Here is a 16,259-nt window from a genome sequence, read left to right as displayed (position 1 = left end):
GACAGTAAATACATTTATAATGTTCTATCTCAAATAAATACTGTATTTTTTTACTTTCTTTTCATCAAAGAAACTGTTTTCAACATTGATAATAATAATAAATGTTTCTTGAGCAGCAAATCACAATATTAGAATGATTTCTGAAGGATGCTGAAAATTCAGCTTTGATCACAGGAATAAATTACATTTAAACATATTCTCATAGATAACAGTATTTAAATTTGCTATAATATTTCACAATATTACTGTTTTTACTGATCAAATAAATGCAGCCTTGGTGAGCATAACATCTTAAAGACCCCAAATTTTAAGATCTTGCATAAATACCTTGAATGCAATGCAAGTCAAAAGTCTCAGCAAAATGACAAAAGCAGAATAACAAACACTGCTGATAACGCAATGCCAATAACGATAACCATCACATAACCACCATGACAGCTCTAATCCAGTGTCTTTATTCAGCCTTTCCTGTTGTCCTTCTCTTTTAGTATCATTTTCATGGGAAAACCCCATGATGAACTCAAACCCATCTCCTGATATTTCACCTGAGTACATTTCTTAGGATCAAAAAAACGAAAAACAAAAATACACTAGTATTTTACAAACCCATGTTGATTCATACATTAAAGGAAGCAGTTCGCCTAGAAATAAACATTCTGTCATTTCAGTGGAAGCTTGTTTCCGCCACAGAACTTCGTAATTCTGACTCTTTTTTTCCCCTCAGAACTGCGTGATATAAAGTTGCAATGGCAAGTTATAAAGTCAGAATTGTGGGATATAAACGTGCAATTCTGTCTTTTTTCTCAAAACTTTGAGTTTATATTTAACAATTCTGACTAAATCTCGCAATTTTTGTCGCACTTGCAAGATTTAGTCAGAATTCTGAGAAACAAATATAAATTCGCAACTGCGAGCTTTAGTGTAATACTGAAGATTTTTTTTTAATTTTGCACAAAATTGTTAGTTTATATCTCACAATTATAATTAAATCTTGCAATTCTGAGGAAGAAAAAGTAAGAATTGCGAGATGTAAACTTGCAATTGCCTGAAAAAAGTCTGAATTGTGAAATAAAAATTTATTTTTTATTATTTTCTATTCCATGGCGAAAACAAGCTTCCATACATTTCAAACATATATCTTGTGGACTTATGGACATATATCTTGTGTTTTTTGGAGCTTGGCAGATATATGACTCCTGCCCATGTTCCTGACACATGGGTCTGAGTAACTGATGACAGAGCGTTCACTTTCAGGCAAACTCTCCCTCAGTCGTCGAATCGCACCGACTTCCGCGCGTTAGCGTCGATCGTAAACTTCTTATTGGACGGTGCTGCGAACCCCAATCCGGCTCCTTTCATTTTGAAGTCCATATGGTGGCTCTGAGCGCGCTCAAACTGTCCCAGAAGGCCTTGCTGCAAAGTCTGTTGGCCTTCTATCCCCAGCGCCATGTTGGCCGAGCCGGGGGATCCCGCGACTGGCTGGCTGCTCTTCTTAAAGCCGCCCATCAAGCGCAGGAACTTGTTTTGTCTGTCGGTGCTGTCGAACTGTGCCGTGCCCCACTGGCCCAGAGTCTACAAACAGATCAAAACAATTCACATTCACATTAGTACTGATTGCAAAGCTGCTTTAGGACTGAAATATATACACGGCGACTTTAGGAACACGCCGACTTTTTGGGACTTTAGCTTATTCCCCGTATCCCCCAGAGTTAGATAAGTCCACACATACCCTTCTCATCTCTGTGCGTGCCGTAACTGTCTGACGCACCCACCGCTAGCCTAGCTTAGCACAAACACTGGAGGTAAATGGCTCCAGTTAGCATACTGACAAATAAGTGACAAAATAACTCCAAAATGTTCCTATTTACATAGTTGTGATTTGTATAGTCACAGCGTGTACAAATAACATGAGAAACAGCCATCTTCTAACCGTATACATACTGGGAACTATATTCTCAGAAGGCGAAGCACTGCTACTTCTGCGGAGTGATTTGCTCGCAGCACCTGAATATAGTTCCCAGTATGTATACGGTTAGAAGATGGCTGTGTCTCATGTGACCTTGTTATTTGTACACGCTGTGACTATACAAATCACAACATGTAAATAGGAAAATGTTGGCGTTATTTTGTCACTTATTGGGAGCAGTATGCTAGCTGGAGCCATTTACCTCCAGTCTTTGTGCTAAGCTAGGCTAGCGGTGGAAGCGTCAGACAGTTACGGCACGCACTGAGATGAGGAGGGTGTGTGTGGACTTATCTAACTCTGGGGGATACGGGGAATAAGCTCAAATCCCAAAAAGTCAGCGTGTTCCTTTAATGCATGTGGAAACTGACCGGCTTCGGCTGCGACTCCTTGTCGATGTCCATCTGTAGGGCGAGACGGCGCGCCTGGGGAATAAAACAGTTTTTAATCACATCTCAACATGAGGTATATCATATGTAAAACATAATTGGTGATCTGGTGCTTTACCTGATCTATTGAAACTTCGTCCTGATTTCCAGGCTTTGCCGACAGGAACACGATATCCCTCTGAGTGCAGATGGAGAAATGAGTGTGTGATGCACTTTTAATGTCAAATAAAACTACTAGCCAGTATTTTAAACGCAGTACACTTTCTTTATCAGACACGAGGTATATTCCTGCTTCCCCATAACGGGATATCAAATGACTTCTGATCTGATTTGCTTGCTTCATGGAGCATTTCTTCTTTCAGTGTACGGAAAAACTAGGAGCAACACACGACTGTGTGATTTAACAAAACCTCAAAATGTCCAGATTAAGCGTCACAAAACAAGATATTTGTTATATATTGTTATATATTGCATAAATAAAATAGCTTATTTATAGGACAGTATGATTTTTTAACAATAGAAATATTATATAAAATAAATAAATATTAATTTGATTGATTGCCATAGAGAAAATATCACAGTGTAAATAAATATTGTAATTATTTTTATGTTAATCTGGATATTGACCCAAATAACTAAAAAAATTACTAAAACTATTAAAAATAAATATATTTAAACTATTAAAAGTTTAAGTAATAAATTAAAGATAAATATTTACAAACAACAAATAAAAATGATTAAAGCAGGGCAAAAATACTTTAACAAAATTACTAGAAAAACAAATTCAAAATATAAAAAAGCTAATTCAAATATTAATTTACAGAAGTCAACATTTGAAGTGGATCAAAAAAGTTATATCAAAGTTATCCTAAGACAAGAACGGGTATTGTTCAATATTCATGTATAACTTTGATGAAAGGTTTTGAACCACTTCAAATGTTGACTACTGTATATATTAGTATATAAATAACACTAAAATAACATTGATATGAAGCAGGGTTACTATAGTTAACTCAAATTAAAACTGAAACTTAAAGCATAATAAAACATTTTTGTTACTTGAAAAATAAAATGTACCTGAAGAAGATTTTAAACGAAAATATAAAAATAAACCATATTTAAAAATATGATTAAATACTATACAAGTATACAAATAATATCACCGATATGAATGAAAGTACCACAAAAGTTAAATATCCACACTAAAAGTAAACGTAAATATGACAGTGACAGTGACAATGACACTGACAATGACTGTGATGTCACATTGTCAACAGCCAATCACGAGCCTCAGTTTTTTCCGCAGCAGAATAAAACTCACCGCTTTACTTGCCCTCAGCACTTCACGGCGCTCTTCTTTAATGTCCTTCTCTTTCACTTTTTCCGGCGTCTTGTTCTGCACTTCTTTCCTCTCCTCCTTTCCCGCCGGCTCCTCCTCCTCCTCCATCTTCTCGATGACATCATCGGCCTTCACCTTAACCTTTTTTTTCGTCTTCTTATTGAAGACGAAACCCGGACCTGGCGAGCTGACGGGTCCTCCGTTGGCGTGAGGAAGACTCTCGCCTTCATCCGCGCATTTTAAACTCTTCTTCTGCTTCTTGCTCTTCTTCTCCGGCTTTTGCTTTGAGCTGATGGCGTCATCCGGCTTTTCTTTTGCAGGTTTCGTCTTGTTCTTCTTCTTTTTCACCTTTTGCACTTCCTCTGTGCATTTATCAGCTTCTTTCTTTTTAATTTTCTTCTTTGTTTCTCCGCCCTCCAATCCCGCGTTTGGTTTTCTTTTCTTCTTCTTCTTTTTCACCGTCTCTACACTGTGTCCAAAATCAACATCTTCTTCTTTGACCTCCACCTCCTTTTTCGTCTTTTTATTTTTAATACCTTCCACCTCATCTTCATATCCTTTTTTCTTGGCTTTCTTTTTCTTGGACACTAAATGCTCTCCATCCTCTTCCTCCCGCAGCGGTTCTGGCTCCTCCTTCATCTTCCTCTTTTTCTTCTTGATGGTCTTTTCAGGAGCATCGCTGATATTGATTTCTGAGCGCTCCGCTTTGACGGTAGTCTGGACGGACACATCGTGACACACCGCCACGGGGCTGTTAGCTTCCACCTCCTCCTTCACTTTCTTTTTCTTCTTCTTCTTCTTCTCATCTCTGGCGTTTACGATCAGCGGTTCTTTTTTCACAACAGTCTGAACGGACACATCATGACACTGCATCACATTTGTGTTTCCCGCATCCTGAACGACGACTTCTTCCTTCACCTTTATTTTCTTCTTTTTCTTCTTCTCTTTGGTCGCCCCATCAACAGCCATGTTCTCCTGAGTTGAGTGAAATCGTCAGTGGGTTTCTCAAAAACTTCTCTTTGTTCTTCTTGCTTTTTGCATCCTTGAGTTGCTTTTCATTGGTTCTGTCTGTCGATTTTTCTCAGATTTCGGATCAGCCTTCACCTGGATCTGCAAACGCAGGAAAAAACAACATTATTGGGACAGATAAATGACATTCATATTTATAAGTAACATTCAAATGTATATTCCCAAGTTATAAGAAATAAAACTATTTATAGGTCACTCTTGCGCCAGTGATTATGAAGTTATAAATATGGATATTTTTCTCACAAAAACACATCAATTTGCATCATAAGGCCTTTATTAACCCCCCTGGAGCCATATGGATATATTTTATGACGGATGGATATGCTTTTTGAGCTTCAAAATCTAATGTACCATTCACTCCCATTATAAGATGGGAAGATCCAGGATATTTTTTATCCTAAATATAACTCCGATTGACTATGTTTGGCTGAAAGAATAAACTCATATACACATAGGATGGCTTGAGGGTGAGTGAATTATGGTATACCGGTAATTTTCATTTTGGGGGGGAAAAACCCTTTAATTATTTTGCGTGAATGTATTTTTCATTAACTTATTAAGTTCTAGGCTGTTTGTGTCGAGAAGGAAAAACATAAAAATGACATTAGGTTGATGGGTGTATGCCATGACAGCTGGGTTAATAAAAAATTATTTGTAAATTAAAGAAGCATCTTATTATAACGGTAACAACATTGTTCAACCAACTTGTATCGTTAAAACACAGTTAAATGACGTGCATAACTTAACTATATGCAGCGAGCGAGCGCTTCGCTAACAACAGCGGGGTAATATTACTGTTTAACGCACACGCACTGTATTATTTGAGTTACATGTATGTTTTATTACTTACACATTCGGCACACGTGGGAAAGCTTTCCTTTTGACTCCTTAATCCGGAAGAAATCGCTCGTCCACTTCCTTGGTAACAGCAACTGAACGCGTCCGCTAGCATCATAGAGGGCTAGCATAGGGCATAGCATCATGTTTTGCCAACCGCCATTTTTAAACAACAGCAAAAGAACGCGTGTGCGCATGCGCACAACGCAGTTCGCAAACTGACAGGAGGCGATTTGAAAACACGGTAGGAATGTTTATTATAATTTATTTCAAATATAGAGACATCAAATATAGGGAAAAATACAACCATTCTGTGCGATTGATCTGAACACCACGAGCATAATAAAGAGCGAATTCAGGCTTTTCCACCGACCCTGTTGAAACTGTCTCATTCTGTGAGACTGCAGCATTCATACACATTCATTACTTCAAAGAACACAGTATTGCCTTACAAGATCAAACACGGCGTAAAATGTATAGATGTATAGCATCAACTGCATCATGAAGACTGGCAATCAAGCGTGCAAAGTGTGGGAAAAAACACCAATCTCGGATGTGATATCAAAACAAACTTAAAGATAAACATTTTAAAAAGGTTTAAAATTGGACAATGTATACAAAACCAAGTAAATGAAATACATTTTGATAAAAATCAAAGTTATAGATTTTGATTATTTACACAGTGGAATGCAGGCAGAAGATTTGCTAAGGCTAGAAATTAATGAGATAATACACTTTTCATTCTCTCTCACACAATCTTTCTGTAAAGTCAACAAGAAATCACATAAAACCCTATTTACTTCCTTAATACACATTTTTGGTTACATTTTGAATACCGGTAATTCATTTGTAAATGGGACTCTGAAATAATCATAATGTGCCTTTTTGACTGACATCACAAAATAAATCAACTAACAGGGAACGTTCTCAGAACGTTCTGGCAAGGTTCTCTCAAAGTTATGAACAAATGTTATTCCAGTAACGGTAATTGAGTGCAACAGCGCCCGCTAGTTCCGGAAGTATTTTTTCCATTTATTTCTCCCATTGGGATTTAAAAAAAAGTCTTTGTTAAAGCATTATAAGTCATTAAGCCAGTCAGCTATAAGGTGAATCGCAACACTAAAAACTTTGATCTGAAGCAAAAAGTTTTAAAATTAGACAAAAACAAAGGTACAAGACTCAGTTTTGGTGAGGTAAAGATCTACAATCCCATGAAGTATGATTTTATTAAAAACGATGGAGAAATATACAACTTCTCATTTATTTTGATTGTATATAAAAACAATATATGTGAATTTTTTGTGCTAAATATATCTATGCAAATATAAATGCACATTTGCAGCGCTTCATGGCAGTGGGCGGAGCTAAAGAGCTATTTTGCTTGTTTCGACTCTCTGATTGGTGGAATGTTTGAACAGCATCATGGGAAATGTAGTTTTTCACCAGAAGTTCCACTGTTAAACACGATTATTTTAAAAATAAGCTGAAATAACGTGGGCTTCAGCAGAAACAAACACCATTGATTAACAACCTCACAGCTCACAGTAAGGATGTCTTTGAACATTTATAAGTTGTCGTTAAAAATTAATTTCCCTATGGAGAAAATTAATGAAGTTTTAACTTCCAGAACCCAGCCTTTGCTCTCTATAGAATATTCATTCAGTGTTATCTGGTCTTTAATAATGTTCTCAAAACGTTAGTACAAAAATAATGCTTTTTTAAAATGCTACTACTTGTTTCAGAATGTTCTAAAGTAATATTCCCAAGAAAAAGTGTTTTTAAAACATTTAAAACCTGGACACTTTGAACGTTCAACTAACATTCAGAAGAAAGAAAAAATGGTTTCATAACTTAATGAGAACATTAGCAAAACACGCTTAGAACATGTTCCAATCACCATATAGTGACACTTTTAAACAGCCAATCACTTCACAATGATTAAAATCATTAATTAATATAAACAATTATTCTCTTACGCTCAGAAATGTTGCATTATGTAAGTAAAATGGGCTTGTGAATGGCGTTTCGTATTGGACTTCCTCTCCTTTCTCATTCACACATGTAAATTCTGACCAGTCCTCGTCAGCTCCTGATTTGTCTAATTAATTTATTCTAAACAGACATTATCAGTAATATCAAATATGTAACGCTTCCTGTATTTTGTATTAAGCACTTAAAAGAGATCATGTGCAAAATTAGCCTGTTCCCATGTTGAAAATGCCTGTTAAATTAAATCAGCTTTACTTTAGGTCATCTTATTAGTGGAGCATTCCCATATTATTAACATGGAACATTAATAAAGTGCCTTTTTTGACCCTGTGAAGCCAGCCGAAGTAGAAGAGGACATTATTGCCATGTTAGCCGCTCTCACCACAGATGCCTCCCTGTGAAGTTTGGAGGGGCGGTTGGGATCTGAAACACAGAGCAGGAGGGGAAATGTGTGTGTGTGTGAGACTGAGACTCATTCAGTATCTAAACGTATTGTTAATGTATAGTATTGTATCTCACCGGTCCGGCATTCATGAGCAGTGTCATCTCAGTGGGCTGGTAAACATGACTCCTGAAGGGCATTGCGGGCCGGATCAATCCGTTATGATAACCTCCAGCCTGCAGAACTGTGAAAACCACAACCATATATATTAAATATGTATATTATTATATATATAAAAATAAATTAAAAAAAAATATGAAATCTGTGTACCGGTAATAACACTTATCTGTCTAAAAGAAAAAAAAACATTTATTTAAACACATGGGCAATTAAATGAGCTTTAAAATGTTTCTCCCCCTGAAAACACAAACATTCCCCTAATATTCCCATATGGTTGCCAAATTTGCCATTTGGTTATTTTTTTAAGAACCAAATAATAACATTCTAGAAACATTCTCTGCTAATTTTTTGTAACCAAAACCTAAATTACCCAACGTTGCAGGAAGGTTTTTGTAACAACCTAAAGAGAACCTATATACAGAACGTTCTCTAATCTCAGACAGCAACATAGTGTCGGCCCAGGGGCCTCATTTATAAAACTGTGCGTAGGATCCTTACTAAAAGTGTACGTGCGCCCGAAAGCCAAAAATGGCGTACGCAAAAAAAAAATCAGACTTTTAGTAAGAATTCGCCAGAACCTGCGCAGAATTCACTTTATAAATCCCACTCAGCGGAAGATTGTGCGTCTCCTCCCCGAAATAACCATATATGGAGCTTACAACGCCTAGTTTTACTATGCATATCCTCATCTGCATATCATTTGCATATGATTATTCAGCCACGTGATAACATGTTTAATGGTACAAGACATTAGGAAAATATGAAATTGCCGTCACATTACATTAATGAAAACCATTTAGTAGCCTATCCTTGGCTTGTTTTTGAATAAATAAATAAAATAGTGTAAAATTATTTTTATAGAAAGTTTTTCTCAATCTTTTCCACTGGCCAAATAATATTTTAATTGATTTATATTTTTAATGGAAACAGATAGACCTTTTTGTGCATTAGGCTATATTTGCACAATCTGCTATTATCATGATAAACAATTATCTCTGTAGTTAAAACATTAAAACACAGCATGCCAGAGGAAAAATGTTCAAAAGCATTACATCCACGACAAATATTTCTATTTATTGAATATAATTTTTTTTTTGAACTTCTCAATAAATTTCATGTTTATGTGTTTAACTCCATTAATGAGAATGGCATATTTAATCTAAATGTTTATATCAGAAGTAAAACATAGTTTAAATCATTATTTTATTTAAACTGTTATTTTGAACATGCACTGTATTTATGATTGAGACTCATAATGAAGATTTACAGTTTTACTTCATCTGCCGTAATGCGTCAGTTTCACTAAACGGCCCAACGCGCTCGCTGGCGCGGACATTTATGGTGTGGATATTTGCTTCAAGTGATAGGCTTGGTGAGTGAAATTATATTTGTATTATCTTTCTGTATATGTATAATTTTATTTCGATTTTCTGTCTAAAAGTGACCAAAAAGACATTTAACTCCAGCTCACCATCGGTGTCGCCAAACTGCTCCGTCTCCAAAACGTTCGTACGCATGGGTCAGAGTTTGCGTGCAGGTGCGCACATTTCCCTGTCAAGTTTGTTTTTATAAATCACAACTTATGCGTCAGAAGTGGTGTACGCCTCTTTCTGGGCCTGTTTTGTGCGTACAAGGCGGTTATAAATGAGGCCCCTGATCCGGCCCACATCTGGTACGCATTGAATCCACATTCAACCGACACTATGTTGCAGTCTGGGATGGTTATCAAAACCTAACCTCCCCATAACGTTGCACATGTTTTTGTTTAACGACCCACCTGCGCTGTGCTCCTCTACAGTGTACGCCTGACTCTCTGTGAACGGAGCTCTGGGATTGGCTGGCCGCTCGTCGTCATGGTAACTTTGCGCCGCCGGGGGCTGAGGGGTGTCATAGTAGTTCTGCCCGGAGTCTGCGTTCCTCTGACCGGACGGACGCAAACACAGGTGCGTTTCTGGGATAGCGTGAAATAACAACAGTATCCAACCCTCGGTCACCAAGGCAACTGCCAATGCCGGCTCATCCCAATCCTTCGCCGCGGTCATGATGCCAGCGTTGCCGTAGAGATAGAGACCGAGCCAGGCTACCCAGAGAAGAAGCGAAGAGAGACATGAGAGGAAAAGCCAGACGGCGTTACACCTCCACTTCATCCTCTTCCTGCTCGACTCCTCTCGGTTGCTCCCGCCGCACAACACGACGGCTAACGACAACACAGTGGCGGCTAGCAACAACACTAGAGCGTAGCTACACACCAACACGAAGTCTAAAGGCAGGTAATCGCAGGCGTCGTGTCCCTCGCGGACCACCGTAAGCAGCAACCACTCTCCAGCGATGATGCCTTGAACCACGGTGAGTGCGACAGCCAATCCGACGAGAGAACTCCCCGCTAGGCTCCGCCTCCCTCCGGCTAGCTTCTTCAGTCGCACACCCTGTACTAGCAAACACGAGAAACACATGGCGAACAGCGCCCCCCACAGGCCACGCCGCACCATGCAGAGCACCTCGTCACGCCCCACCAAGAACACCAGCGATAGGCTGAAGAGGCCAACCGTTCCGGCCAATAAGAGGAGGAGGGGACCAACGCCACACCGTTTCTCTGGTTCCGTTACCATTTTCAGCTTGGCTAACAGAATCATGACCAGAATCAAAGCAGATATGGTCCCACCGCATGCTACGGCCTCCAGCACCACGCCCCACACGGACTCCAGGTCGCACAGAACTCTGTAGGGCTGGTCCACTGTAGAGCCACACCCAGGCGGAGGGGGCGGGGCCTGAAGAGTGGGCGGGTCCTCCAGAGCGCAGCAGCCAATCAGAGCGAGAGTGAAGATGAGGGTGGGGCTTAGAGCCATGGCTGGAAGAGAAAGAGCACAGCTGTATTTTTTCCATTAGTTTACAGGATTTCAAAAAAAAGTTTTCTGTTAAAAGTAGGGGTGTAACAATAGGCTATATCGCAATACAAAACTGCAACAATATGTATCGTGTATATAAAATTTCTGTGTGAGGAAAAAAGTTTTCAGAGTTTTAGTGTCAGTACTACATTAAACTACTAGTGCAAAGTGCCCGTGCAAATATGAAAATATGTTTTTAGTAATTGCAAAAGTTCAGTGATATTTTTATTTGTGCATGGTAGAAAGCAAAAACTGACACTGATATAATGACATACAATAAAAATTTACCTACACGATTCAGGAAGCGGCTACACAGTGAACTCCGAGAAAACTTGAGCAAACAGTTTGTGAATAGGCTACTACAAATGATGGCCGTGAAAGAGACTGTGAACGCATCAAATAGGATATGTTTAGTCGGTGAATAGCATAGGCTACTATTAAACAGTAGCGATAACATTAAGCGCACCAGAATAAAATATAATATTCAGAAGTAAACAGTGTAACTGACTTACAGATTCAGTTAGCATCCACAAATGAATAAGCGCGACGATTCAGGGAGCAGTCACAGTGAACTCTGAGAAAACGCTACTTAAGCTCTGCTGCTTTCTTCAACCCTCTCTGTCTCTGGTCCTGGGCTGTGCTCACTCAGTGTGCAGTGTGAGAGGGGGAGGGGCCACTCAGTGTGAGAGGGGGAGTGGCCACTCAGTGTGCAGTGTGAGAGGGGGAGTGGCCACTCAGTGTGCAGTGTGAGAGGGGGAGTGGCCACTCAGTGTGCAGTGTGAGAGGGGGAGGGGCCACTCAGTGTGCAGTGTGAGAGGGGGAGTGGCCACTCAGTGTGCAGTGTGAGAGGGGGAGTGGCCACTCAGTGTGCAGTGTGAGAGGGGGAGTGGCCACTCAGTGTGCAGTGTGAGAGGGGGAGTGGCCACTCAGTGTGCAGTGTGAGAGGGGGAGTGGCCACTCAGTGTGCAGTGTGAGATGGGGAGTGGCCACTCAGTGTGAGAGGGGGAGTGGCCACTCAGTGTGCAGTGTGAGAGGGGGAGTGGCCACTCAGTGTGCAGTGTGAGAGGGGGAGTGGCCACTCAGTGTGCAGTGTGAGATGGGGAGTGGCCACTCAGTGTGCAGTGTGAGAGGGGGAGTGGCCACTCAGTGTGCAGTGTGAGAGGGGGAGTGGCCACTCAGTGTGCAGTGTGAGAGGGGGAGTGGCCACTCAGTGTGCATTGTGAGAGGGGGAGTGGCCACTCAGTGTGCAGTGTGAGAGGGGGAGGGGCCACTCAGTGTGCAGTGTGAGAGGGGGAGTGGCCACTCAGTGTGCATTGTGAGAGGGGGAGTGGCCACTCAGTGTGCAGTGTGAGAGGGGGAGTGGCCACTCAGTGTGCAGTGTGAGAGGGGGAGTGGCCACTCAGTGTGCAGTGTGAGAGGGGGAGGGGCCACTCAGTGTGCAGTGTGAGAGGGGGAGTGGCCACTCAGTGTGCATTGTGAGAGGGGGAGTGGCCACTCAGTGTACAGAGGGGGAGGGGCCACTCAGTGTGCAGTGTGAGAGAGGGAGTGGCCAGGGGCTAGAGCGGCAAAAGCCAATCTGTGCTTTTACCAATATATTTACCAATATCTTTTGCATTTCTAATCCAAACAACGTCAAACTTGGCACTGCACTTACTGGTGCCCATAGCAAGACACCTGTCAAGTTTGAAATCCATCGGACTAATGGTTTCTTAAAGGGGAGGATCTATGGGGCGGGTAAATGTATGTACCATAATGTTACGCATTAGATCAGTAGACGGAGAGAAGACGGTCTTTTGTGGCTGTTTGAACACATTCGATCACATGAGTGTTTACACTACGAAAGCAATCCATCGAATGTGTCAAGCTGAAACCGCTTTAGACCCTGCTCCATTATACACTAATACACATGTATTTAGTGTCGTCCACTTGTGATCCGATTGACCGAAACGCATCTTAATACCAGCTGTAAACAGGGCCTGTAATGATGATGATGTGCTTAATGGCATGAGGGCGGAGCAACCTGTCACTCACAATCAGATCCACCAATAGCAAACCACAACAATCCAATCAATTCCACACGGCAAAATCAACCTCCACCCTACATTTGTTCTTGTTCGAGAAGCAATTTCTTGGCAACTTTAAAAAATGCCAAAACACTTCTTTGTCGCAATGAACTATTGCATAACGCATTGCGAATTATGCATAAAACAGCAGAGTCACTGAATATAAATATTGAAGTGTAAATTATTACACTCTGCAGAGGAAGACAGACTCCATTGGTTATTGTATTGGATCATTTTTCACTATAGGAATTTTGCAGTTAAATGCAAGTAAAAGAAAGTGATTGGAGTTTTAACACATTGCACTTTATGTGCTAAAGAAACTCACAATGGTTATTCATAAATCCACTTTTAACTCTGGCTAATTTATCTTCGCATCTGCTATTTCACCTTGTGATGGTTTGCTTTGCACAGGAATACAACATTCAAATCTAGTTTTGTGACACTCTACATCCTGTTTTCTTTTGGCTTTTGGTTATTTACATTAGTGTTTGTCTTCTGCGAGGCCACTCTTGTCCCTATTAGTTATTTTACCTGGTTAAATAATGGTTGCGGCTACTGAATTTTGCAGATGCATTTGCTCATCCTCTGCTGCTGAGTTGTAAAAGCCGAGTGTAAAGACGAGCTTCCACTTTGTCTCGCTTCCTCTACCCCTTTTAAACCCCGACAGTTGCTATGGAAACCAGAGGCGCGCGTGGGCTGGCCTAGATGGAGCAGCACGCAATTTACATAGCCAGAAAAACACAAGCGCGCACACACACACACACACACACGCACGCACACAAACACACATTCACGTTCAAACATAAACAACTTTAGGATCAAATTTATAGGAGATACTTAAGCGCAGCAAAATGACAAGGAACTGAGATTAGATCTCCAGACAAAACAGTTATATAATCCACTGACAGACACAATAGGAGTTACTCACCTGACCAGTTCAGATTGTGTTTTAGATGAAGCCTTGATGTGTATTTATTAGAGTTTCCTCAACTCACATTTCCACCTTCTTATCGTGTCGTGGGAATAATCCTGAAAAACACACACTTGCGCGCTGACATTGCAACCGAGCGCCGCTCTTGTTCTTCGTGTTCAATAGTTGAAAATCAGTGACAGTTTCACACCTACACACTACATCTGTAAGAGAGCATCCTTCTCTCTTTATTTCTCTTCTTCTTCTTCTTCTTCCTCTCAGCCTGTTGTTGTCAGTGTTGTGGTGAAGAGTTGCGGATAAGCAGAGACTGAGATCTACTTCTGAGTGGATATAAAGCGCACTGGACCGATGTAGTCCATCCTCACTGTCACATCTCTCTCTCTCTCTCTCTCTCTCTCTCTCTCTCTCTCTCTCTCTCATTGTGACTGATGCAGAGCAGAGCCTATAAATAAACCACAGCCAAACACTCTCATGATGATCCAAGCGGTCAAACTTCTGGCCTGAGGATCTCTGATTATTAGACCTCTTTCTGTCATTGACCACTTGTGTGTGTGTGTGTGTGTGTGTGTGTGTGTGCCAGGTGTGTGTCCGCGTGCACTGACTTGAGGGAGTCTTATGTAATAAAGATCCCAGCGCTTCAGGTCATTGTGTGTGTGTGTGTGTGTGTGTGTGTGTGTGTGTGTGATTGTGTCTCTTTAAGTAGCCTTCAGATAATCCCGTGCAGTGGTGCAGTGAGCCATCAGAGCATTAGAAACGTCTCCTCTCCTCTTATGTGTAGGTGCTGTTTTATTCCACCAGTAATAATTAGTACTGTGAATATTAAGTGAAATCTGAGAGGAGACATTTGATCATATTCCTAATGCCTAGGAAACATTATTTCCTACACATATAGACACATATTATATATACACACACACACACACACACACACACTGTTTGTTTTGCTATACTTGTGAGGACTCTCCATAGGCGTAATGATTTTTATACTATACAAACTATCCCCCATTCCCTAAACCTGTCCATCACAGGAAACATTCTGCATTTTTTACTTTTAATAAAACATTGTTTTTTATGTTTTTTTAAGTTTTACTCATGAAATGTCCTCATAAAGCACGTTTAAGTTGTAATACCAGTGTAATACACGTCATTACAAAATTTGTGTCCTCATAAATCACACACACACACACACACACACACACACACAGATATGCGTCAGCACACCGTAACAGATTATCTCCTGATGACGATTAGGTTAAGCTGCATTCAGATGACTTGCTAAACTCCTCTCGTGCAGGAGAACTTGAGAGCTGAGTGTTGTCAACAGGGTTGCCATAGTGACCGCAGCTTGTTTTGTGTAGCCTATGCGTACCTAACTAACAGGGATCGGTCCCAGAACTGTGGCTAACGTTCTGGCAACCTCACTATATTGAGTCGATACAAAGTGTCTTTCAGTAACGTTTCTCAAATACGTTTATACAACAGTCACTGTCAAACCACTGTCAAGAACATGTTCAGCATGTGTGACGCCTCAGTAAAGCATGAATGCAGCGCTGGAGATGCTGAGCTGGTAACTTTACTGCACTGACTTAACTTCACAGACAGATTATCCTCACTGCTGTCCTTCATACTGAAGGGTCATTAAGACACTGAGGACACGGCATATATATAGGACTACACTGATAAAAATCATCATGTGGTGAAGTAAATGCTACAGAACTCAAATGTAATTTCTACTTGAAAAAGTTAGTTTTTGGCAAGAATTCAAAAAATTAAGTTAATTCTATATTAGTACTCAATTCAAGCTTGTACACTGAAAACCCTAATAAGTTGATTGAACTCAATTGATTTGAGTAAACTCGTTCCCTCAATTTAATTGAGTAATGGGGTCTCCCAAAACGTGCATATTTAAGTTTGCTTAACTTGGAGCTTATGTAGACTTGACTTAAATTGTTTATTTCATCAAAATTGACGATTATTTAATGTACTTAAACAATAAATTTCACTTAACTTAGTGTTAATTTCAAGTGTACTTGTATATTTAAGTAATCTCAACATGAAAATTTAACTGAGATTTAATTAGAATTTAATTCAAAATGTTAAAGTTATTATTTTTGACTAATTAAAGCTAAAAAATATAAGATTAAGTTAAAACTACTCAATTCTTCTAATACTGGTGTTCCCATCATACACTGGGGCTTGAATAATTAATAAGTTAAATTTTCACTGTTTTCCAGCTGTATTTACTGTTTTATCATTGCAATTGTTGTTAGGT

The 16,259-nt window shown here is 40.0% G+C and overlaps 2 protein-coding genes across 3 annotated transcripts; both read right to left on the bottom strand.

Annotated features, from left to right (window-relative positions):
- Nucleotides 1-103: 103 nt before the first annotated feature.
- On the bottom strand, nt 104-5,787 carry knop1 (lysine-rich nucleolar protein 1). The gene is made up of 5 exons (XM_079616274.1): nt 5,571-5,787; nt 3,674-4,801; nt 2,471-2,530; nt 2,335-2,388; nt 104-1,572 (listed from the first exon to the last, which is right to left on the bottom strand). Exons 2-5 carry the CDS (start codon nt 4,658-4,660, stop codon nt 1,267-1,269), a joined length of 1,407 nt encoding a protein of 468 aa, XP_079472400.1. The 5' UTR covers nt 4,661-4,801; nt 5,571-5,787; the 3' UTR covers nt 104-1,266.
- A 5-nt stretch (nt 5,788-5,792) lies between these two features.
- Nucleotides 5,793-14,648, bottom strand: gprc5bb (G protein-coupled receptor, class C, group 5, member Bb). 2 transcript variants are annotated; one of them, XM_079616310.1, is made up of 5 exons: nt 13,985-14,558; nt 13,588-13,757; nt 9,886-10,956; nt 8,066-8,172; nt 5,793-7,969 (listed from the first exon to the last, which is right to left on the bottom strand). In XM_079616310.1, the coding sequence occupies exons 3-5, from the start codon at nt 10,952-10,954 to the stop codon at nt 7,925-7,927; spliced, it is 1,221 nt and encodes a 406-aa protein (XP_079472436.1). In that variant the 5' UTR covers nt 10,955-10,956; nt 13,588-13,757; nt 13,985-14,558; the 3' UTR covers nt 5,793-7,924. The 2 variants fall into 2 exon arrangements, with proteins under 2 accessions (XP_079472436.1, XP_079472435.1); XM_079616309.1 differs by lacking the exon at nt 13,588-13,757 and having other exon boundaries at nt 13,985-14,648.
- Between the last annotated feature and the right edge of the window lie 1,611 nt (nt 14,649-16,259).

This window comes from Phoxinus phoxinus, assembly GCF_949152265.1.
Source record: "Phoxinus phoxinus genome assembly, chromosome: 6".
Classification (NCBI taxonomy): Eukaryota; Metazoa; Chordata; class Actinopteri; order Cypriniformes; family Leuciscidae; genus Phoxinus; species Phoxinus phoxinus.
Note: the sequence above shows the minus strand (reverse complement) of the source record. Positions and strands in the feature narration are given on the sequence as shown.